The sequence below is a fragment of the Ammospiza nelsoni genome, chromosome 9 (genome assembly GCF_027579445.1).
Source record: "Ammospiza nelsoni isolate bAmmNel1 chromosome 9, bAmmNel1.pri, whole genome shotgun sequence".
NCBI classification, from domain to species: Eukaryota; Metazoa; Chordata; class Aves; order Passeriformes; family Passerellidae; genus Ammospiza; species Ammospiza nelsoni.
In genome coordinates this window covers 24,775,171-24,799,487 of record NC_080641.1, presented here as the reverse complement: position 1 = coordinate 24,799,487, position 24,317 = coordinate 24,775,171, and the positions used below count along the sequence as shown (strand labels likewise).

The following is a 24,317-nucleotide window of genomic DNA, read 5'->3' as shown; positions in this document are numbered from 1 at the left end:
CTGCTTTCTGCTCTAGAAGGGCCTGTAATTGCACCGTGTCTTTCCCATCATCTCTTGCCACCACACTGCCCGAGGCACTCATTATTATCAGCTGCAAACTGCTGTAAGTCAGGTGTTGCTCAAATGATCACAGCATAAAGACAGAATTTCTCCCTCTGTCTACCTATCAAAAGCTACTTCTCCACATAAATGTACAAAGACAGGCTGTTACTTCTGCTACTGTTGTTTCCTCAGGTGAGAGTTGCCATTTCCTTGCTGTTGCTCTGTTCAATATTCCAAGTTTGGAAGCTGGCTTTACAGTTTTACTGTGAAGGGAGGGAAACCGCCACAACGCCGCCACACTTGTGTGCCGTGGCACTAAGTTGTTGAGTTTAGGCATGAAATAAGAGAAAAGAATTTTTAAAAAAAACCCCAAGCCTGTGTTTTGTAGTAATTTCAATGTTTATGGACTGCCAAATAAATATAAAGGAGTCTGTGAATAGAAAAATACAAAATTAGTGGCTTTGAATTGCACCTATTTTGAGTACCTGAGTTTAGGATGCAGAAAAGCTACCAGCAGTTGCTGCAGAACTGTCAGCTCCACTCAGGGCTGCAGAACATTTACCCCCATGCTTGTTTACACCGACAGCAGCAGATCCTTCAATACAAGTGGAACTTGAGAAACTAATGATACACATATGAGGACTCTGCAATTATTTATGAATACTCTTTGAAACTCCTGTGTTAAAAAAAAAGGTGCTTATTTTAGATAACCCAGAGTATTCCTTAGGATTGTAATAATGGTGTCAATATCTCCAGTTCAGTTTGTTCTAAATTTCTGTCTGATACCAATTTGTGACCTCTGCTAATTGCATAATATTTTTAAAATCATTGGTGAGCTCTAGTGTAATTTCAGTTGTAGGTTTTTTTGTGTATGTGTTAAAATACAATATAAAAATTAATCTGAGATTTTGGAGTATTTGATGGATAAGAATGAAAATATTAGAAATAAAGGATGGATTAGAGAGAAATACCTCTCCCCTATGTCCTCATTCTGCCATATTGTGGTGTTTTGAAAATTTTTTTGGTTTTGTTAAAGTGGATCACTAAAAATACTTTATAATAGTATTATATTATAGTATTTATTATATAATATATTATGTTTTACTATTTATAGTATTATAATAGTTCCTTGAACTCCCAGTCTGCACATTCCAGCCTCATTTCAGTGCCTCTGCTTATTGGTTTCCCTATACAAGTCTTCAACTAATTTTTCTCACCCCCCATCCCAATGGTTATTATACTACTTTGCATATTTTTCCTCACATGTTTCTTTGCTGTTTTCCCATGTTGCTGGTGTTTTTCTTTTGATTTTTCCACTCTCTCCAGAGGTAACTGCACAAGTCAATTGTAATTCTTAAGAGACGCAAACTAGGGATGGAACAGCAATAATGCAGGAATTTCTGTGTGGGTGTCCAAAAATGGTAAAGCAGCACCTATCCCTCAACAGTGTCTCTCACTTCACCTTTTAGTATTACCAAGGGTAAAATAGAACCAGTTCTTATTTGTTTTCAATCCTTCAGGAGCAAATGCCTGCCTAAATCAGGATGAATAATAACAGTGTGTTCTCATCGCATTTGTAGCTGCTGAAAATCATTATAACTTCCTCAATCTTATGACTCCCCTTATTTTACTAGGATTGCCAACTTTTCAACCAAAAATACCAACACTTAAGGGACAGTGGTGCAATCTGGCTTCTACACTAGATACCTCTTAAAAGCGTGGGAAAACCATGGTACAAGAAGCCACATTCTTTTTTCTGTGGATAAACCTTTTTTTTTAATTTAAGAAGAAATTTTTCCTCACTGCAGGTGATAATAGATGGGTAATTTTTCCACTTCCTAAACAACAATTGTGTTTCACCTCCATGAACCTGGTTAATGGATTGTGAAGTCTGAAGTGACGTTCTGGCTATGTAGAGTAATACTGCTACTTCCCTGAATTAGATCCTAGCTTAATTTTATTAATATTTTTCTTTTTAGGAATAATTTAAAATTTTCAAATAATGGGGAATCCATTGCAAAATGTGATAAATTAAGCAGTAAAGACAGTGATGAAAGAATAAATTTTGCTGTTTGCTCCATTCTGAATTTATCTCATTTGCTCTTCATTCTTGCATCTTACAATTTTGTCTTCTGGATATAAAAACTTCTAAAATTTTTCATTCCCATGGAAAGATACAGGATAAAGATCATTGTTATAGCCTCTCTGGAAGCACCTCCAGTTTATCAGCTGTGGATACTGGCACTGCATCAAGCATCCAGGAGCTTTCACCCCTATGCCAAAAACCAAAATGTTATGTTATGTTTAATTTGGACATGGCTTATTTTCTTTTCATTGACATCTATCCTGTCCTAAAGTAGAGGAAATTTTCACCTACTGTTGTAGATGTTATTTAACTGTTATTTAACTACAAGTTTGCTTGTGGTTTTTTTATGCTTTCTCCATTTCTAACTTTATTTCAAGCTGCACAAACAAGAATTTCCTGCAAGTCTTACTAGCTTTCCTGTACTCCAGTTTGAAACAGGTGGCATCTCCCCCTGTTTTGGGAATGTTTTAGATAAACCACGTGCAAAAACCAGCGGTTTCATTGGAGGTGAAACAACCCTGAAAGGGCAGTGCCAGGCTGAATGACATCCTAACCCAAAATTCTAGTTAACTGCATGATGTTTGTCCCCTGACAGATGTGAAGAAAAAAATTCTGCACTTTTTTCTTTAACTTAATACATGGTACTACCAAACCTCCATTTATCATCATGGACTGGTGAGATTTGCAATTTTCAATAAATCAGACAATTTTTCTGTGGAGCTCCTTCTGTTGGCTAGGATTTGTTGGGTGCTTATTTAGAAACAATAATCATTTTCTCTCTGCCAGCAGCAACAACCACCTGCATTTCCTAAGGCTCTTATTTACAATAGAGAAAATCTAGAAAATATTTTTCATCATTTTTATATAACACCATGCCAGTGACAGGATCTGCAATTCCACAGTGCTTATGTGAAAATGAGATACATTTTCCAGATAATTCATCATTAAGCCAGTCATCGTTTACTTAAAAAAATAAAACCAAGCACAACCCCCCAATATAGTTTAGGAAGGTTTGTGAAACCTTGGTTTCCAAATGGGATGCTGTTAATCCACTGAGGTCCTCCCTAATCTTTCCCTGCCCCAACAAAACAGACAGCATAAAACAAAAACACCATTAGTGCCTCATGGAGGGACATGCCATAAAGTGAGGTCAGACCTCAAACCCCTTTGGCCCACAGGGAAGAAACACTTTGCTTCTTCCTGCATCGCTGGTAAAGAATATAACAATGCAGACAACAATACAGTTAATGTATAATAACGTTTCACCTCTATAAAACATAAGCCTTGACTATAATTAAACTGAGACATCCCTTAAGAAACCCCTAGAGGACTTAGTTGCAAAGAGCTATGTATTGAAGCAAGTAGGGATTTGTTTTCAGTAAGGAAAGCAACCTTTGGATTAGACAGGTTCTGCTAAAAATACAAGTTTTACTGCTGTTTTGACTAGGGTTGTTTGAGTACCGTTTATCTTTTATTCAAGCCTCCACTAATTACCGAGGATTTAATTTAAAAATATTTAGCATTTCATTGAAGTACAGAACTCACAAGGTTACTTAGTTTCTTTCAAAAATAATTTTTCCATGGAAGCTACCTTGCCTTCCTGTGGCTCAGAGTATTACAATTCTCATTTTGTGAGGGGAATACTGAATCTATGTGCAAGCTTCAAATAATTGGTTTTCTTTGGGTGACAATATAAGCTTTCATTACAAAGCCCAGACTTTTCAGAATGCTGAAGCACAGCTGGTGTTCTTTGAATAGGAAAGTTGGTGTTTCAAATTCTTGGAACCTTTAGAACATTTTGAGATTGATCATGTGTTTTTTCATGGTGAACTGGATTATTCAGAGGAATGCTATTAATAAGAAAGCAACTCTGTTGTCTCTTCAAGTGCGGTGGGACCTACACAATAATGATCAGACACAACCTGATTGCAATTTACTGGGTTTTATGCATACACATACTCACAAAGATGATATATGTCTTCCCTAGCATACGTTAGGAGCACTCTTTTCCTGTCAACAAGGACATTCCAAAGCTGCTCCTTGTGTATTGATAGTGAATCGCCCAAAACTTTTATTTTATTAACGGCTGTTATATTAACAGCTTTATTTAAGAGCTATTCTTCCATAAGCCTTAGTTTTGATGCAAATTAAAGTGTAATCCCTCTAGTAGGTAAACACAAACAAATTTCTGCTGTAGATTTTTTTTAAGTGCTTTGAGTTGTGGCAAATACTAGATGGCAGAAGAATTTCTCAAGATTAGATAAATGTCTGCCCAGACAGATGGTGACTGCTGCAGGATGAACTTCTGAGTGGTCTTTAGGTCAGACCCTCAAACTCCATTTCTAGAACATGTCAAAAAACTCCATATATTGATATTTATAGTAGGCTCATCTATCTGAATAGGTGATGATCTAAATAAATAAAAATTCATAAATACAATAAGGAAAATCACAAACCCACTGTCAAGCATGTCACTGTAGCAGAACTTCTCCCCTGCCACCGTCACCTGGCCGTAAAAAGAAACCTGTCAGACAGAGCCTAGAAAAAACTTTACAAAATTAAAGTCAACATTTAAATGATTCATACCTAAAGCAATGGACAGCAAACTTTAAGATAGAAAGGCTCCTATCAGGAAGGCTTGGGCTGAGAAGTCACAGTACATGTTGATGTTCAGCCAAGTAGTAAGCAGTGCCTGATTGCCAACTTTTTTTTTTTTTTTAGTTTGACGCAGACAGAGATGAAGAAGAAGTGTTCTCTGACATAAGTTCTGCAGTTGACAATAAGCTATTTGCAAACAAAGAGACTGCAGCAGGTGAGTTAATGTAAGATTTAAAAAACCATATTTATTGTACTGCATTTGACATTGGGATGCCTCTTTCATATTCTTCAAGTTTGGATATGGGTACTGTAGCAATCTTGACCGACCTAAAACATTTTCCCAATCAGGGACAAAAATCTCTTTATATTTGGAAACTTCATATAGCTTATCCAACAGCTTGCAGTTTATCTGCAAGTTAGCCTTGAAATACTGTGGCAAGTCCACTAAGCTATACTATTAATACAAAAATCATGTAAGTTTTCAATTTCAGTTGTTAGCTGTTTCAGTTCCAGTGATACCTTGGTGTTCACCAGAAAATCAGTCCTGTGAGATTAATGATCGTACTTCCTACCTAATAATTGGTGTGTGAATATAAGTCAAGTGTTTGGGGATTTTATTTATTTGTTTATTTATTATTTATGCTTACTGAGGCTTGAATATCTTCAAAGTAAAACCTTTGAGAGACAAAGGACTGCAAAAGAATTGAAGCTAAAAATCAAAGCACTGAAAATATGTAACATCTGTCAGAAATGTTTTGCTTGAGGGCAGCAGAAGAGTGTTCCTTAGTAACTTCACAACTTCTTCCTTTTACAATGGCATCCCTGGTTGTTTTTCAAATCAACTACTAGGGTTACATATGTAGATGATGTCATTAATGCCTTCTGAACCAGCACACAAAAAGAAGTTTTGGATAATGTTCTAAATGAGATAAAGATGAAGTACCGAGGTGGGGAGGGCGAGGGCAGTGAATGCAAGGGGAGCTGGGGCTGGGGACAATGATGAGAATTATAAGAAGTGCATCAGCTAAAAAGCCCACAGGATTCTAGTGGCCACCCTTCAGATAAGAGGCACAAGAATAAAGATGACTTTCTTTCTCTGTTAGATGGCACACTTATTTATTTTGTGCTTAGCCTTATTCATAGAGGCAACAGGTTGATCACAAACCTAAAATGGCATTCCCATTGTACAACATTGTGTTGATAATTTCCTCTGGATTCCCTAACTGATTTAAATTCTGGACAGGAGGAAGAGGAAAGAAGTGTCATAAAGGTGCAAGCTCTGACAAACAGCTTGACAAGAGCTAAGCAATTTGCACAAACTGTTCGTGATTCTGGATGAGTTCCAGTCAGTTCCTCAAAAGTCTGATCTATTTAATAAATCCCTCACCAAAATAATTGGGTAGCCATGAGCAGATGCCATGCCACATTCACCTAATTAGTGCCTACTTTGAGCACTAATAGTAATAAGAAGATTTGAGGGTTCTATGAAGGTTTTTATGAGATCAGGTGTTTAATTTCCAGATGTTGCAATTCCAGCATGTCTTGATCTCACTTCTTGTCTTCTAATCTTATTAGTTATATTGCAGTATACTGTAGTTCCTTGTAGCAAACATAAACACAGTATTTCTAATATTTTCATGCCTCCACATCAATCTAATTCATGTTATACCTGTAAAATCCAGTTGTAATCAACTTTGTAACAATACGTACCAAAAGAAAACAACTAAAATGTTTATAGATAAAAATACAATTTTCTCATTGTTGCCTTCTACAACATATTAAGACTGTTGCCAAGAGCAACAACCTGTCGTGAAACTCAACAGTGTAAGGTTGCAATAAAATTTGTATTAGAAGCATCTTACTGAGAGGAAAATTAAAATGTAATCATTCTAATGCTAATCAGTGCTTCAACAAATTATTTCTATAATATTCCACTTGAAATTTATCTTCTAAGCATTTGTCTTGCCCAAATGCTTATATGCAATATGTATTAATTGAGTTATTAGATGGTGCTTCAGAGCATGTTCCATAACATAAAAAGACACGTTTATTTTATTGAGTTTAAACTTGTTATTAAGAGAAGCAGTATGTTTCATGAGATAGGCTTAGATTGCTTTCATGACAGTCAGTGCTGAACTGTGTGAATACCATCATTGTTAAAATATGAGTATGAGCATATTTGAGCCAATGAACCATACTGAATAGAATTGCTAGCAGGATTCAAAATAAGTAATGTATTTAAGCAAAGATTGGAAATTCATTAGCTGATTTGCTAAACACAAATGGTCCAAGGAGCAGACTTAATTAATTTGCATGATGGGTCATAGCTACCTTGTGATGGGAAGTGAAGTCAGCTGCAGATAAATTTAGACAGATCAGTACAGTCTATTTTCATTGTATAAATTAATTTAGTGAACTGTGAAAAAGCAATGCTTGACATTTGCATTTGTGACAACTTAAGGATGAACACATTTTCAGAGAAAGTGCCACGATCCCCGGCTTAAAACACTGAAGTCTTTTATAGGACCAGAGACTTTACAGCCATGATCCCCTGGGCTTTGGGCTGCATCTCTGTGGTAGGAATTACACACCTGCCTATGACAGCCACACTCTCAGCTTTCCATGATCAATATTGTGCAATTCAGCTTAGGAGCAGCAAACATTATGGAAAATACAGCATAAAACATGAAATGCAGCCTCATGGTGAAGGAAGTGACTGAGCACAGCCATGCACCCTCTGTCCCTGACTGTCAGACTTGGCAGGGGTAGCACCTGTCAGCACATCCTTGTACAACTGCAGCCACCTTTAATTAACCTTGTCCTCTGTGCTGTGTCACTGGATCCTCTTGGATTCCTCTCAAGACAAGTTTTTATGAAAGACGCCTTCAGTGTCAAGACATAAAACATGGCAAAAAAGGGGATTGCATTTCAGCCTGTTCCTCCCCAGAGACCTGATGATTCAGTTAATGGGGATTTAATAAAAACTTTCAACTGCCTTACTTTTTAATTGTGCAGTACTGCACCTAATAAAATCCTCTCTTTTTTCCTCTAAGGAAAACACAGGGCACATGAAAGTGACCAGGTGTCCCTTTCCTTAACTTTATTCAAGCAATCAAGGAAACATATTTTAAGCCCTAAGGGTACCTTTTCAGATCGCATGCTGGCAAGTTATTTCTCCATGGCAGTTGAACTTTCATGGGCTTTCTTAAATTTTTAACTTGAGTTTCCCCTTTTGCAATTGATAAAGTTACTCAGATCACTTCCTAAAGGTTCATATAAGCACAGGAAGGCTTCAAGTTAACCAAGAGCTTATTTGAGCCAAGAGATTATTTGGTGGAATGGAACACCCTTTTGAAGGAATTAAGACAAATCAGACTGTAAGCCTTTCCTCCTAATAGACAAGTGTGAATTGTTTTTATAGCCTAGGTCTCATGGTACCAACTTAGCAAAGGAAAATGCTCAGAAAAGGCAATAAAAGTTATTTATGATCAACTGTTCTGTTGTCGGACATGAGATGTGCAGCCTGCAGTCTCACTGAAAGCAGCAGGGCATGTTTGCTTCCAAACTCTTTTCCTTAAAATGACATTGTGCATTTCACCTTTGATAGATAAACGTTGCCACAGGTTTTATGTAAAATGTTGCTGATTTAAACTCACATTTAGAAAACCTGAGCCAAGTTTTGAATTATGCACTTTCCAAGGCTCTCCTTTTGGCTTTAGCCTTGTCTGGAGATCTGCCTAGAGCAGGATTCCCGACTGCCAGTACCTTGCCAAGGGGCTCCCTGCTGTGCCTCTGCTGCCTGCCTACAAGCCATAGTTAGTGAGCTCATTGTTGTCCCCTGCAAGACCTGTTAGAGGAAGATTTAGTCCAACCTTAGCAAAATATGCTCCCTCCAACAACGAACTGAGCTGGAGCATAGCAAACTACTCATGCTGCACCAGGGATATCGCAAGAACTCTGATATGTCCCTTAATTACTTTATCTTGTCTTGGGAGTAGCCATTTGCTTCAATTCATTTCTCATGGGTTTGTCTTTAGGCAATTTGAGAAGGGTAAAGAAGTCTGAGCATTGTTCAGTGATAGATGGATGGTTATGGGGTTTGTTAGTTTTCATTAAAGCATGAAAGAAAAGACCGATTTTCAGTTTTTCTTGAATATACCCTAGGAAGAAGCTATGCTTTTCCAAGGACACCAGTATTCTAATTCAAGGGAAAAAGGCTTTAAGATGCTTGACCATATTAAAATTGTATAGCCATTATGGCTTTTATCACTTAAGATACATTATGTATGAGTATTCATTTTCAGCATGACCTTCACATTTAAGTTTGCAGCACCATATTTCATACTAACGTTTCTAGCTAAGAATATGTACTGCTCTTGGTAGTTAAGTGACAGTTAATCAAGTGCCTTTAATAAAGTGCCAACAAGTGCCTTTAGCAGTGATTGATGTGTCAGAGTAGGCCAGTGCCAGTGACAACTGAGACTTAGTTAAATTATATTATCAACAATGACACGGTGTTAAGAGTGAGATGTCAGCTGTGTAAGATAAATCAAAAGATTCTTTCAGCAGCTGGAAATCTATTTCCTTGCATATATCTTTTAGAGAAAGTTATTTTCAAAAGACCATAAAGTGTACATGCCAGAAAACATGCTGTGTGTGTATGTGTGACATACCAGGAGTATAATTCCTTTCTGTAATTTCTCTGTAGCAATCTGAAAAACTATACATGAGCATTGGGGATGGGGGCAGTGGAGTGAGGAAGCAAAACAAAATCACCATCAGATGGTAGATGCAGGTCTTTCCCTGGTTTCTCTGGTAGTCCAGAAAGTGAAATTGAAGATTAATTTGGCAGTTATTGTGATAAGGATTGCAAACTAAGACACCCTGGAATCATCATTTGTACCATGCAGTTACAGTTTTTGGTCATCATGACATCCAGCTCCTCTCTTCTATTCTCTCTGTCAGGGATATTTACTTCACCACCCACACAGATTATTACTATGCAAACTTCTAAAGCAAGCAAACCCAGATAATATATAAATGCATCTGGCACAAATTGAACTGCAAAATCTGTTATTGATAGTGCTTGTTACAGCAAGCCACCCATACAAACAACTCTCATGGTGAGAAAACAACTCCAGGTCAGCAATAGGCTTAAAACTATGTACCCTCAGTGCCAGTGCTTGCAGGAGCATCATACCAGGCAGAGACACCTGTAACCCAGGAAGGAGGAGTTGTTTTCTCCATCAGTGATCTTGTTTCACTGAGGACACGAGGAGACCAAACAAAACACAGCTGACACTTCCTCTGGTGTTACCTGTTGCTGCCCACATGATGTGAGTGGTTGGAGTCATCTGTGGCTGGCTGGTTATGATTTTTAGGTTTCTGTGTATCATTACAATATTTTTGTTATTCTCATTTTACTAATACTGTGAAAGTGACTTCTATAGTCTCACGCCTATTGACAGTTTTATGTGTTTAGAATATGTGCAGTATTTGGTTTAGAGCTGCACCATCTGGAGGACTCAGGAGAACATTTCCTTATTTATTGCCCAGGACTGAGATAATCTGAATGGGGTGACACTGCCAGAATATGATGACCATGTTACAGCCTTCCTATGTTTATATAGAAACATTATTGGTGGTTTATCCTCCCATTGTGCTTTAGCAATGATTCCTTCCTTACATGGCTTATTGAAATATCAAGCTCAGTTTCTGTTGTCCTGCACCTTCAGCAGTTCAGTTGAAGCTAAACTGTAAAGCTCAGGCAGGTCAAGGCTTCTCAGCAACTGGATTTTGTCATCCCAAGTGAAAGAGACTGCATTCTTCCTGGTTCTGCCACAGGAAGATGACAAGGAGAAGGGGCAGAGCCACACAGACCCCTTGGGAAGGGGTAGAAGAGGATGGAAATTGCTGCTGGAAGCATGCTGCTTTGGTCCCCTAGCCACACCACTCAAGGACCCTTATCTGCTAATCAGAAATCAGTATTTCCTTTCTCTTTCTTAAACTGCTTTGTATTCCCCCTTGAGTGCGGAAATTTAAAATTGCAAGTCGTGGCATGCAGAACACCCTGCCCAATAAATATGCAATCAAGCTAAAACAATTCACCATTCAGCACAGCCCTTCCTTATTAAGATCTGCAGTAACTTTTATGGATATTTTGAAGGCTTTGCTAATGAAATACCATTCACCTGGGCACTCCAGCAAACCTGAATGGTTGGTTCCTTAGATCACAGTTTTTGCACAGATACAGACAATTGGAAATATTATAATGTTCTACCACATTAAGTGAAAGTTTTCAATGCATTTCTGAATTCTAATTTTCTTTCCTATTTTAGGGCCAAATGAACTTGATTGCAGTCTGATTATGGATTCTGGAGATGCTGTTTATACAGAATTTGACTTTGAAGACCAGGTAATTTTCTGTATATATGGCTTCTCTCTAGACAGTTTTCTAGTTTATGTGTATACTGTGCTATAAAATTTGTCTAAGCAAAGTGATGGCACTTTAAGGATAGGGCAAATGGATTCTTAAGTGCAACATAAGTAAATTCATGATACACAGATGTTGGCTTTCTGTTAGGAAAAAAGAATTAATATTATTGTAGTATTAAGACCCTGTATCTTCCATTACTGTGCATTGCTGAGTTTCCTCCATAAATTTTAAAACGTTGGCAAATGTGACAAATAGAATTGCTAAAATGCACTGTAAATCTGCTGTATATTTAAAAAGAAGTAAAACCTTTCCAAAGAGCAGTATGAAATTATAAGAAGTGTGAAATATAACTACAGCCAAATCAAACATTCTCCCTATGAAGAAATGTTTTTAAGAATAAAAAAACAACAAAGATATACAGTATGTTGAAATCAGCCTTTCTACTGAATCTGTCCAATCCACATCTAAAAACTAAATTTTGATAAAAGTTTTCTTTGTATATAGGAAGAATCCTTGGGGAGGGGGGGTGAAGTTATGTATATCTTTCCCCTATAATTTTCACATCCACATTGGTAAGGTCACACCTGGAATACTGTTCAGTTGTGGATTTGGTAATATAGGATATGGAGATACTTAAAAGAATCCAGCAAAGGACCACTAAGATAATTAAGGGACTGGGCCATCTCTCTTACAAGGAAGGGCTGAGAGACCTGAGTGTTCAGTCTGGAAAAGAGAAGGCTCAGGAGCACCTCATCAAAGTGTACAGAAGTCTGAAGGGAGGATGCAGAGAAAATGGTTCCAGGCTTTTTCTGGTGCTCAGTGACTGGACAAGAGGCAATGGGCACAAACTGAAGCATGGGAGGTTCCTGAGGCTTGGATGCTGTGCTAAGGATAAGAGTTGTGGGCTTGTTACTGTGCTGTGGATAAGCATTAAGAGAATGCCTTAGAATTAAAAAAAAAAAAAAAAAAAAAAAGAAGAAAGAAAGAAAGCCATCTGTCTATCACACCACCATACTTAAGGGTGGTGGTTTTGTATGTTTTGCTTCCTGTCTTCCACTTTTGAATGACTCTGCTTGTATTTTCTTTGTGAATACCACAAACATCTCTCTAGATTTGTAAGCAGCTTGGCGCAGAATGCTAATTTGTGTTTCTGTTGTCATTCGACAAAATGCAGTTGCAAATGTTCTCACCTCTTTTCTCATTACTTGCAAAAGATATCTTTTCTTGTGACATTTCAAAGCTAGTGACAAAATGAGGGCCAACAAAACTGAATTTTCATTATGATTGGATCATTCATTGCTTTTCTATCACAGTATTCAATGCAACACTTTATCCTCACCTGCAAAATATTATATGTTCTAGCTCCATTCATTTATTTTAATTTTTAGATCCCTTTACTGTTCTTTTTGGCTCAGTTATTTCAGCTTGGCTGTTTTTCAGGAAGGCAGCTTGTCTCTGTCTTCACATCCCTTTTTAAATCACATTCTTTCATAAACTCTTCTTAAAATGTTCTATGTCCAGGAAACTTCTAAATTTCACATTATCTTTGTACTACACTTTATTATTTAGGGGTTTTAGGCCAATAAAGCAGAATCTATATTTATATTATGTTTGGCTATTTTGATGTTAAATTTTGCATTTTAATGACATTTAAAATAGGTTCTTTTGGAAGAGTACATACACTAAAGAAATAATACTCTTGGTTCATAATGTTTACATAATATTCACAAGTTTTATAGTTACAAAATAAAATTAAATTAATGGAAACGTGAAAATTATACTGATATCATAATAATTTCAAACTATATAGTTCACTGCTGATACATTACACCATCCATAAAAGCACTGCAGTTTTGAATGCATGTGATTCTCACATGAGATTGAACAACGCTATGATGGGACCTTATTGTTTTTGTCAATGGCAAATATTCCTTCTGCCAGATGTTGCAGTTAGCTTTTCTCATTATTTTGTTAAACTAACACATTGCCACTCTGGCAAGAGTGCAATACTGTTAACAAAGAAGGAGAAATGAAGCTAAAACAGTGCTAACAACCCATCAATCAGGGACAGCTATATGAATATGAAGTGGCTGACACCAACTGACTTTAACTGCAAGTTGGTATCTTGATACTTTTTTGCAACATTTAAAAAAATAAATATTTCTATTACTAATATATAAATGTACACACAGTTTATATTAAATGCTTTGTACAAATATTAAGAAAATCTACAGGAGAAAGCAATTGCAACCAATTTGAAATTATGGTAGCAAGTATTATATACAGAAGCAAAAAAGGGAGTGGATATTACCATGAATTCATAATACCACCTAGCTGCCTGGTCTGAAAAACAAAATGAGAAATTACTCTCAGGATGGAAAGATCAATAACTAAATTCAGGAGTGAGGAACTGCTCACATTCAAAACTTGAGCTCATTTTGACTGTGGCAGTGATTTAATTCTCCAGTGATTTACCACATGCTGTTTACGAATTGTGTGAAGCATCAACAACCTTTACTCAGAGAATCTCAAGTGGAAAAAGAATGTGTGTCTGGATACAAATGTGTCATGCAGTGATGTTATTGCATAGGAAATCTGTCATGAGAACGTGGGGGAGAAGAAGGCTGGTTTCCAAGCAACCTTACACAGCTGAGCTGCTAAAAATGGCTGAATTTTAGGGGAACATCTTGGTAGTCACTGAACAAGAGCAGTTGGGGGTCACACAGAAGACAAAGCCACAGCTGGCAATGGGTGCCTTTGTGCAGCTGAAATGGACCTAACACAGATACTTTTGCATTTTCTCATTCTTGGAATGAGCCAGGAAAATCTCCAGTGTAAACTAAACCAAAAAAGCATCTGAGTTGTTCAGATGTACATTAGTTCTTCCAGAATAATGTCTCCTACAGGTAGGCAGGAGCAAGGACATGGAGTGCTGTGGCTCCAGGCGCTGATGGAGTCCTTGGCTCATGTGGGAGTGCCAAGTACTCCCAGAAACACCTGGTACCTCTCCTTGGGACAGTGCAAAGCAACACTAGTCCAGATTAAGATCTGGCTTTTCTGGAAGAGTTTGCAGGGGAAATTGAATTTAAAACAACGCAGAGAAAGCTTGAGCTTTAAATTGTACATGTTATAAATGATGGTTCAATTAACTTTATGTAACTAAATTAAAAGTAAGCTGATTCTTTTCTACTGGCTATGCATGAAGACTTCAAGAACTAGAACACTTGTAATCATCACTAAGTCTCTACAGCACTGAAAAGCAGGAGGGAAATACCCTTTAAAAAAATTTAAAACCCATGTTTTTTCTCCAAATCATTAATAACTATTTTTCTGGTTTTGTCTCATATCTGTGAGATCCTGTATTATGAAAGGAATAATATTAGTTTTTAGAATTACTTAGAAATACATTCTTCTGAAAAACAGAAATAAGTAAATAAATGAAGGAGATAGTACCTCTCATTGAGAATGACTTATGGAAGAACCAGCCAAGGTTCTTGTCTTAGCAATCTCTACAGCCTTTTCTGGAATGATGATTACATTACTCATGACTTGATTGGATAACATAAAAGCAAAGTAACATGGTCAGTTTCAGATATTTTAATCCATATTAAGACTTCAGGAATATATTTTGGGCCAGGCATTTTTGAGTGCTACAACTTTAAAGAGTATTCCCAATTTGCAGAACTTGCTGTGGTGGCTAGTGTCTGGTTTAATGAGGATGGTTCTTTGCTGCTGGAATACTCTCAAGTGTGATAAATATTTTTAATGCTCACTGTGTTCATTTTTACTTGCTATTCAATTTCTCAGCTTTGCCAGAGAGACTACCAATATAATGCCCTTGTTTCTAGAGATCAGAAAGTTTTTATTTTTAACAATTGGATTTTTATTAGAAACCTGCCATTTGGTTTATTTCAAGTGCATTCAGGCAAAAGAGAGTACTGAAGAATTGGCATCAGTGAATCCTGTCAAAGAGTTTCAGAAGAAAAGAGCATCCAATTATTTTCTCATGAAAACAAGCCTTTCAGGAGAACCTTAACTAGCCTGATGAATATTTAGAGTAATTAAAGAAAAAGTTAAAACACACTGTCAGGCAACTGGAGAATGGATACAATCCTCTACAAGCACTAACAGAACTTTAGAATTTGGGAAATGTGAAAATCAGGTAAACTTCAAGTAAAAGCCTCAAAAATATACTTAGCCTCTAGTAATATTTGGAACAGGAAGTCACAAATTTCATAGAATGGTTTGGGTTGGAAGGGATGTTAAAGATCATTTAGTTCCAGCTTCCCTGCCATGGGCAGGAACACCTTCCACTAGGCCAGGTTGCTCAGAGACTGACTCACCCTGGCCTTGAATGCTTCCAGAGATGAGACATCCACGGTTTCTGTGGACAACCTGTTCCAGCGCCTCACCACCCTCACATCCACAAAACATGGAAATGCATTTTTGTGCCTTTCAGGGAGTTACCAGTTCTTAACTGAGAGATTTCCATGCAGTGTCATGCTGCATTTACTGATTCAATTAGATAAATGCAATTAGATAAATGCATTAGTGCAAAGAAAAGATTGCAAGTTGTTTTTTTTTTTGCCCCCCCACAAATGTATCAAAGACCTAGGAAATGTAGATTTAAAAAAAAAAAAAAGGTTTTCTGTTCAGTAATGACAAGCAATCAACTCAATGAAATAAATTGAATAACCCACTCTTTGCTGCAAATTCAGAATGTTTTATAATTAGAAATGTGACAGCTCACTTGAAAAATTCACAAGCAAAACCAAAATCAAGTGGAGGAAAAAAGCTCTGAAAGACACTTACTCATTCTAACAAGAGGAAAAGAGGAAACAGGCTCTCAATTAGAAGTTTTTGCCATGTAGTTACAATTCATTTTGCAGCTTGGTGTAGTTTCCTGTCCAAAGCACTGAGGAATCCAGGCTTTAGAGAGCAGGAGAAAAGCTTCTAGTGAATTGATGCAAAACAGATTCCACTGCTACCAAGACTATAATAATATTTCCAGCCTGACTGATTAGCATAGCTTGAAACTTAAATATTCAAGAGACATAATGAAAAGTTCCTGAGAGTCTTTTCAATGCAGAGGCAGAACACAAATATTAATAAAACTGATGGGCATGAGCAAAGTGAAAGCCTCATTTAACTAAAGCTCTGTGGATTAAACCAAAGACCATTTCCCTCCATTTACTGTGTTTCCTATCAGTTGTCACTTTGTTTTGACTCCCTTTTCCCTACTCTGAAGATTCAGTCCAAGAAGTTTATTTAACCCTTCAGACACAATACTTTGGGGTTAGGATTAGAATACTACAGAAAGCAAACTGCACACCTTCATTAGCAGGAGAAATTTTCATTCAGACTTTCAAAATCAGATAAACATTAATTAAACTCTTCAAGGAGTCAGATTAGAATGTCATATATTAATCATGTGCTTTCTTTTCACTTGAGAACATAAGGAACTTCTGGTGTAACAGCAGTTTTATTCCTATATGCTGTGCAGCATTAAACATTACAGGTCTTAGTAAAATGACCAAGAGTAACCAGAAGCCATTTGGGCTTTTAATGCTGAACATTTCTGCAGTGTCCATTTCTCTTTTGCTGATAGAAAGTGGTATCAATTTGAATTACAGATTCTGGTTATACAGAGAAACTGATTAAAACAGGAATATGGGATAGAAAAGAGAGGATACTCAGAGAATGGTTGTAAAACTCTCTTCTCTCAACACTTGTTTTTTGTCAAAGGTGGAGTCCAGTCTAGTTTAAGGATATCTGCAAAAAGGCAAAATTAATAAGCATCCAAAGACATGAAAGAGCTGGAAAGGCAGGCCTAACTACAGAGAAAAGATGTTTAATAGAAATGTACTGAAGTCAGTGAACAATCTGTTCAGTTCACATTGCCATGGAAACTATCCTATTAAATGCTTCAAAAAAAAACCAGTTCCAGAAACAAAGTACTACAGTTTGCCTTACAAAATGTTTCCTGAATAAGCTCAAACCATGTGTATTTTGGTGCTTTGAAATAATTTTGTAAATGCAAAGAATTTTTTCTCTTTCAAATCACCATTGCACACTGTAATAAAGGCACGTGTTGGAAAGTCTCCGGCTTTATTTTCCCCCATGCAAACCATGGCAAAATGGGCAAAAAATAACCAAAGAGTCAACCTGCACTTTCTTATGCAAAATGCCAGAAGCAATTGTTTGCTTCTTCTTTCACAGGTGTTATTTGAACTTACTTTCTGGTGATACTTATATTAGGGGAGGCTAAACTGCCAAGGTTAGTTGAAGTCTTTGCGTTCCAATTCTTTCCTAGTTTTGAACCCAAAGTTGCTGCCTGCAGCTCTGGTGGGCAGTACAGGGCATAAGGATTCAGTTAAAATGGTGGTGAGCTCAAGTGAGTTACTGGAGAGTTAAACAACAGTGACAACATTATTCTTCAAGAGGTGCTGCATTTATGCTTCACTGAATAATTCTGCAGTAAATTGTGAAGTCCTTCTCTGTGGCTTGAGGAAGTGTCTGTAGTAAAAGCATTACAATTTACAGTGTCTCACCATCATTGCTGTAGGCAGTAGCAGTAGGATACTGCCCCTTCTTTCCTCACACCAGCTTGCCCTTCCCCTGGCATGGTGAGGCATTATGCTTCATAGACAAAATATAACTTCCCAGCTAAATTTATCAGCTCTACCTTTACAGTCCAGAGAACTTGCATAATTCTTAGGGAATATCAGGTATCCCACACAGTTGATGCAAATAGATCCACAGCAGAACTTTTCCTCTTCTACCAAAAGTTAATAAAGAAATGTAAAGGTGTATTTTAAACCCATTCTGCCTCCTAGATTTAGAGGCCTCACTCAGGGCTGTGGATTGGTTTTGTTCACGTAGCCCAGCATCCCTAAAGACAGATACCAAAACCCTTTCTTGAAAACATTTGTTGTAACAATTCCTATATTTTAAAACACTGCAGAAGGAAGTGCCTTTTTATTTCTTTTATCTTTCTGAACCACTGTCAGAGTACATCCTGTATATTTTTACATACACATATAAAACTGCAGTGATTGCAAAGATGCTGTTTTACTCTATGGGATACAAAACTGCTCTTAAAATCACTTATTTGTATTGTATCAAAGCAGAAAAGTGGTTTCTCTGGGTACACTGGAAAACAAAAAAAAAAAAATCCCCTATGTATTTTCAGAAAGCCATATGTTTCCTACTTGGTTTTTTACTCCTTATGTATCCCAGGATTGTGCAGTCAATGTTAGTCATTTTGGGCTTAAATACCAGTCATAAAGAGTGAAAAGTGGCCTAGTTTTACAACTCCTTCACAGGAGTGCATCTCAAATCTGTGGACTGTTTCTTCAGATAGTTCAATTCCTTCTTAACACAGAAGTCCTTTAGAAATACTGCAGAAGTTGAAAGCTACAGAACTGCCTAATAATAGATAAATAGATGCTATAGTAAACCTTGAATATGCTTGTGAAATGTTAAGCAGAGAAGGCCTTTGAGAGGTAAAATTTGAACACAATTGTCAATTTTTATCTGAATAGCAGCAAATCATAGGATCTGAGGTTGCACACTGGGTTTGGGGATTTATTTGCAACACTCTATTCTTGTCCTTCTCCATGCCAAGATCTTTTTCTTTTTGAAAACTGAGTTGAGACAGGCCTGCAGAAAAGCCTTTCTCATCTTAAGTTTAAAAAACCCCAAAAAAGCACAAAATGCACATACATTTAAAAAAAAACCCCAAACCAAACCATTAACAACAAAAAACCCAAATGACTGACTTTCACCTCTCAGAAGACAGCTCTCAGGGCAGAGAGGTTCTGCATAGAGTGCTGAGGTGTCTGGTGTGAGGGACCCATTCAGTAGGATTGTTGTCAGCTATCTAAAACAGGAGTTGAGCAGCCCCACATTTGTAGTTCAAGTACACAAGGAGGCCTCACTTCTCTGCTACAGTGGCTTGATGTAACAAAAAAAAAAAAAAAAAAAAAAAAAAAAAAAAAAAAAAAAAAAAAAAAAAAAAAAAATTGTCCCTGGGAGAAATTGCACCAAACAGCATAAATGCTCCACATAGAGAAGAATAATTTAAGGAGTGATGGTGATTTACAGAAAACAAGAATATCAAAGGAAAAATAGTGATAACTTCCAGAAAGAATTTTGTAGGCACTGGGAGCTTTCTATAAATATAGACCTAACTGAAAACTGACTGAATGCTATATGTCACAGAACTATTTTAAAGTCAGTGATAGAAACTATGTATCGATAATATAGTTACTGAATGTCTCTAATGTCTTTAAAACACAAATATATTTAAAAATCAAGCCCCAGTTCTTCCTCAAGTTACATATAATGCTGACCCCTCTAGTTCAGCCTTTTAAATCAAATTAATATTAAAATTGCAAATGAGGTGTTTGGCTTACCAGAACACTCTTACAGTGCTGTGATGATGCAAACTGCTGCTACCCTCCTGGGAGGGGTGTTCTGGTTGCATACCTTGTTGCCCTTCAGAGGTAATTTCTTTGAAATTTTTTCCAGTGTCTGGAAATAAATATGAAACTAAATAGATTTTGCTTTCACTTTCATGATTATTAATCATATGCATTTTTAAAATTATAAATATGTAGAGAAGTTAAAAACCAAATCTCCCCAAACTATAGCACACAGATTCTGGCTTTTTCCTCTCTAAAGTACCTACAGATATTCTTGATGTTCTTCAAGAACAGGGATGCAAAATCTGAAAAAAACCCAACCACATTTAAAAGCTAGATAATTTGATATTGGCTTTTGACTGTTAAAAATGGGTTAATCTCTAACTAATAGGTATAATTTTCTATTATTATTATTATTTTAGAATTGATAATGTTTTGTTTTAAAAGAATAATCACAGAATCACAGAAAAGAATAATCACAGACTGGGGAAGGTGGGAAGAGGGACTGCAGTGAATCATCTGGTCCAGCCTCCCTGCTCAAGGAGGGTCATCCCACAGCCCATGGCATAGGATGACCCTTGAATATCTCCAGTGAGGGAGACTCCAGAACCTCACTGGGCAATCTGTGCCAGTGCTTGTCACCTGCACAGTCAAGGTGGAACTTCTGTGCATCAGTTTGTGCCTGTTGCTTCCTGTCCCACTGCTCAGCAGCACGGAGCAGAGCCTGGTCCATCCTCTGGCACCTCCCTTCAGACGCTGACTGACATTGATTAGGTGCCTCCTCTGCCTTCTCAAGGCTGACCATGCCCAGCTCCCTCAGCTCTCTCACAAGAGAGCATGGCACAGAGTTTTGTCTCTGCTAGAAACCTGGAATTAAATGGGAATCACAGTGATCTCATCTGTCAGAATTCTGTAGATGCTATTATGAACACTGATGGTTTGGCAGTTGTATGCATTGTGAACAAATAAAAATCACCTCGAAAAACATTAGCTCTGTATGCTCATCTTAATTTCTTTAGTCCTTTTTAACTCAAATAACTCCACTCTGATGAGCAGTATGAAGTATATAAGAAAATTTGACTTTCAATGGAGAAAAAAAGCCTTGAAGTGTGAGGGTATTCCTACTGTGTCTTACCTTATTTATTAGTTCTGGAGCAGGGAAGATCAGAGCACAGCCACCTCTGCTTTACAGAGGCATACTTTAACACTCAGCTTGCAGAAAGCAGCTCAGGCTGAAAAATTGATTTGAAGTATAAATCAAATTTAATGGTATGGCTCATAAAATCCATACCCAGGGAGCACTGCCCTTGCATAAAACAAACAAAGAAATGTGTAATTTTTATTTGTTTAAATAATTTGTGTCTGAAACATTCCTTGGAATATTTACATTCTGAAATTCAAGCTTGAAAATTGAGCATAATTTTAAGCAGCAGTCACGCTGTATTTCAAATTCAGTCTCATTCTACTGCCTCTTTTCTCCTCTGTCTGTGATATTTATCATCTTTGGTAAATTTGGAGGAGAAACTCTGGCTATATCTGTTAGAAATCTGAATGAAATGTATCAGGCACTTCTCACCACTCTTTTCTAGAAGCATTCAAACAACAATGAGGTGATAAGGGAGAACTCTTGTCCATGTAAAACAAAAAAAAACAAAACCCAAACTGAAACACGCAAGGACTGGAGCAGAGGTTATTACTGGGTAACAGGAAAGCTTTCTCATTTCATCAGGTAACTGACATTCACAACAGCTGTCACTAAGTCCTCATAAAGAAAATGTCCCTTCAGTAGATTAAAAAATTAAATCTATTTTATTGATATGCCTTAAGAGTACTGATTCATTGGCAGCAAAATTGAAACTTTTGAAGAATTCTGTATCAATCCATTATTATTTGCTGAGACTTACTGTCATAGTTTATTACTACAGGAATAAGGTGGGTTGGAACTAGATGATCTTCCAACCCAAATCATTCTGTGATTTTGTGGACTTACCTCACAATCTAGCAATGACAGTAACTGAAATGTCATTAACCAATGAAGTATCTACTACCAGTCAGATATTTACTAATTACAACACAAGCGGCAAGTAAAATGGCAGTCAAAAGCCTTTTTTTTCCAACTCTAAAGACAAATGTCAAATAGGTGATTCTTTACAGGCAGCAAACTTCTCTAATTAGCAATTATTTAAATGCACTGTTGATATTGTTTAAGTAGTTACACAGACAGCTGTGCTCCACTAATGGATATGTTTCCAGATAATATTTGGAGATATAACTTGACTGTAAAGCATATGAAATTACAGACTACCTATCTTTCTTCAGAGCTCATTACAAGATGTAATCTTCTTCCTCTCTTTGCTTTCAAGTACATTGAAACAGCTAAACGGAGAGTACAGAGACTGCTGCTAAATCACTGTATTGCTGATGGCAGTCTGGTGTAAAACAGCATTTGCTATCTAACTGGAGGGACTTTGCCTTATGTGATCACTTGCTAAATCCCACAGTTATTTTCCAAAGTGCTCTGGTAAGGAGGCAGAGCAGTGTTCAGCCTGATACAGGCCAAGCCATTCACAGTTTAGAGACCTACTTGCTAAAAAGACTCAATCTTTGAGTCTTTCTGTCAAATACTGTCAAATGCAAACACAAGGGGACTGCATTAAACAGGGTGCCAGACTGTCGCTCTTTGCAAGGGACCTCAAACCAAACAGCACATCTAGCACAAAAACTGGTTGGATTCAGTTTCTGCAGTCATAGGGGAGAACAACAGCAAAACTTGAAAGAAGTAATGCTGCTTTCAATTCTTTAATTTGATTGTAAACTTGGAATTCTGATCCTGTTTTTTAAAGGAATTTTACTCTAAACTTAGTACCTAAAAGGATTTTGATCTGTAAACTTTCAAAGGCATTATAAGAAGCAGAATCTAAAATTAAGCCTTTTGTATGCATTATATGCTTTGCAGGGTCAATTATTTTATTGTATTATTACATGCAAAAATAATGGACATAGAGTTAATATTGTCACTTGAAATGTAGGAAAGAGAATAATTTCTCATTTGAAAATGACACCTTTCTTTTTTTAAGAATGGCAGTTCTTCTGCTGCAGTGTAATAGGCTGAGAATTACTGTGAATCAAAAAATGAAAATAATTTGTGTAACCAATGTAATGGTACTTCAGCCTAATGAAGAGTACTTCATTTTCAGTGATGATGGGAATATAAGCAGAAACCTGCAAGGGTAGTGCATGAGCCCTGCAAATTACAGTGGGCAGCAGTTTACCCATTCCAGTCACCTTGCAGTTCATGTCACTTCATCTCCTCCTGCAGCTCTACACATTTAAAGGAGGCTATTTCTGAGAGCTGTGCTGCCATATGCTACTGAGATGACTCACATAACATGTTTCATGCTGATGTTAGGCACTGATGATGTCATGATGTCACATGAGGATGTGTTACTGTCAATGCTATTATTGATATTTTACAGACCAGGCTAAAGCATTGGTGGTATGGGTATATTGACACCTTATAATCTAGAATATGTCCAGCATATATATAATTCTCACTTATCAGAACAATAAAGAATTCCCATTCTGACAGTCTTGCTGGCCAATATTTGTAATTTCTCATTGATTGTAATATACAGTAAAAAAATAATTTTAAGTGGCTAAATCTCAGGAGACAAAACATGCTACATCCCCCATTTCCCTGGTGTAGTCCCTCCTTGTAGTTCAACAGCCTTTATAACAACTTGTAGCTTGTGTCACATGCAGAAGGTCAACACATTTGAGATTAAAGACCAATGTCATCTTTATGTTATAGCTCACTTTTAGAAGTTTCTCCAGTATTGCTTTCTCACTATTAACAGCTGATCATACCATGGTGACTTCAGAAGAAATTCAGGATGCACATTGGTTGCTTATCTATCATGTGGGAATTGTGCATTTGGACACTGAAGAGCCATTCCTCACAAAACCAGTATTGCAGCAGAGAATGGCCTGGGTTGGAAGGGACCTTAAAGATCATCTTGCTCCAAACCCCCAGCAGGCAGGGATATGTTGCACTAGACCAGGTTGTTCAAAGCCCCAAGCCTGGCCTGGCCTTGAACACTTCCAGGGATGGGTCATCTCTAACATCTCTGGGAAACATGTTCCAGTGCCTCTCTGTCCTCACAGTGAAGAATTTCTTCCCAAGATCTCATCTAATCCTACTGTCTTTCAGTTTAAAGCCATTCCCCCTTGTCACTCTATCTCCTTGGAAATAGTCCCTCTCCAGCTCTCTTGCAGGCCCCTTTCAGGTCCTGGGAGGCTGCTGTAAGGTCTCTGCAGAGACCTCTCCAGGCTGAACAACCCCATCTCTCTCAGCCTGTCTTCCTAGGAGAGGTGTTCCAGCCCTCTGAGCATCTTTGTGGGCTCCTCTGGACTGGCTCCAGCAGGTCCCTGTCCTTGTGCTGGGCCCCCAGAGCCAGGTGCAGCGCCCAGGTGAGGTCTCAGGAGGGCAGGGCAGAGAGGTGCAATCTGCTCCCTCAGCCTGCTGCCCACGCTGCCTTTGGGGCAGCCTGGACACAGTTGGCTTTCTGGGCTGCACATGCACACTGATGGATCATGTGGAGCCAATGACTCCGAGTCTTTTTTCCCTGGACTGCACTGGATCCGTTCTCCATCCAGCCTGTAACTGCTTGGGATTGCCCTGACACAGGAGCAGTACCTTGTACTTGGCCCTGAACTCCATTAGGCTCAC

The 24,317-nt window shown here is 37.6% G+C and overlaps 1 protein-coding gene across 2 annotated transcripts in view; it reads left to right on the top strand.

Annotated features, from left to right (window-relative positions):
- Positions 1-24,317, top strand: part of AK5 (adenylate kinase 5) — an 84,168-nt gene that overhangs the window by 34,772 nt on the left and 25,079 nt on the right. For both annotated transcript variants that reach the window (XM_059478721.1, XM_059478720.1), the window contains exons 7-8: positions 4,850-4,940; positions 11,065-11,141. In XM_059478721.1, coding sequence (XP_059334704.1) covers positions 4,850-4,940; positions 11,065-11,141 — 168 coding nt within the window. The remainder of the gene's footprint in view (positions 1-4,849; positions 4,941-11,064; positions 11,142-24,317) is intronic.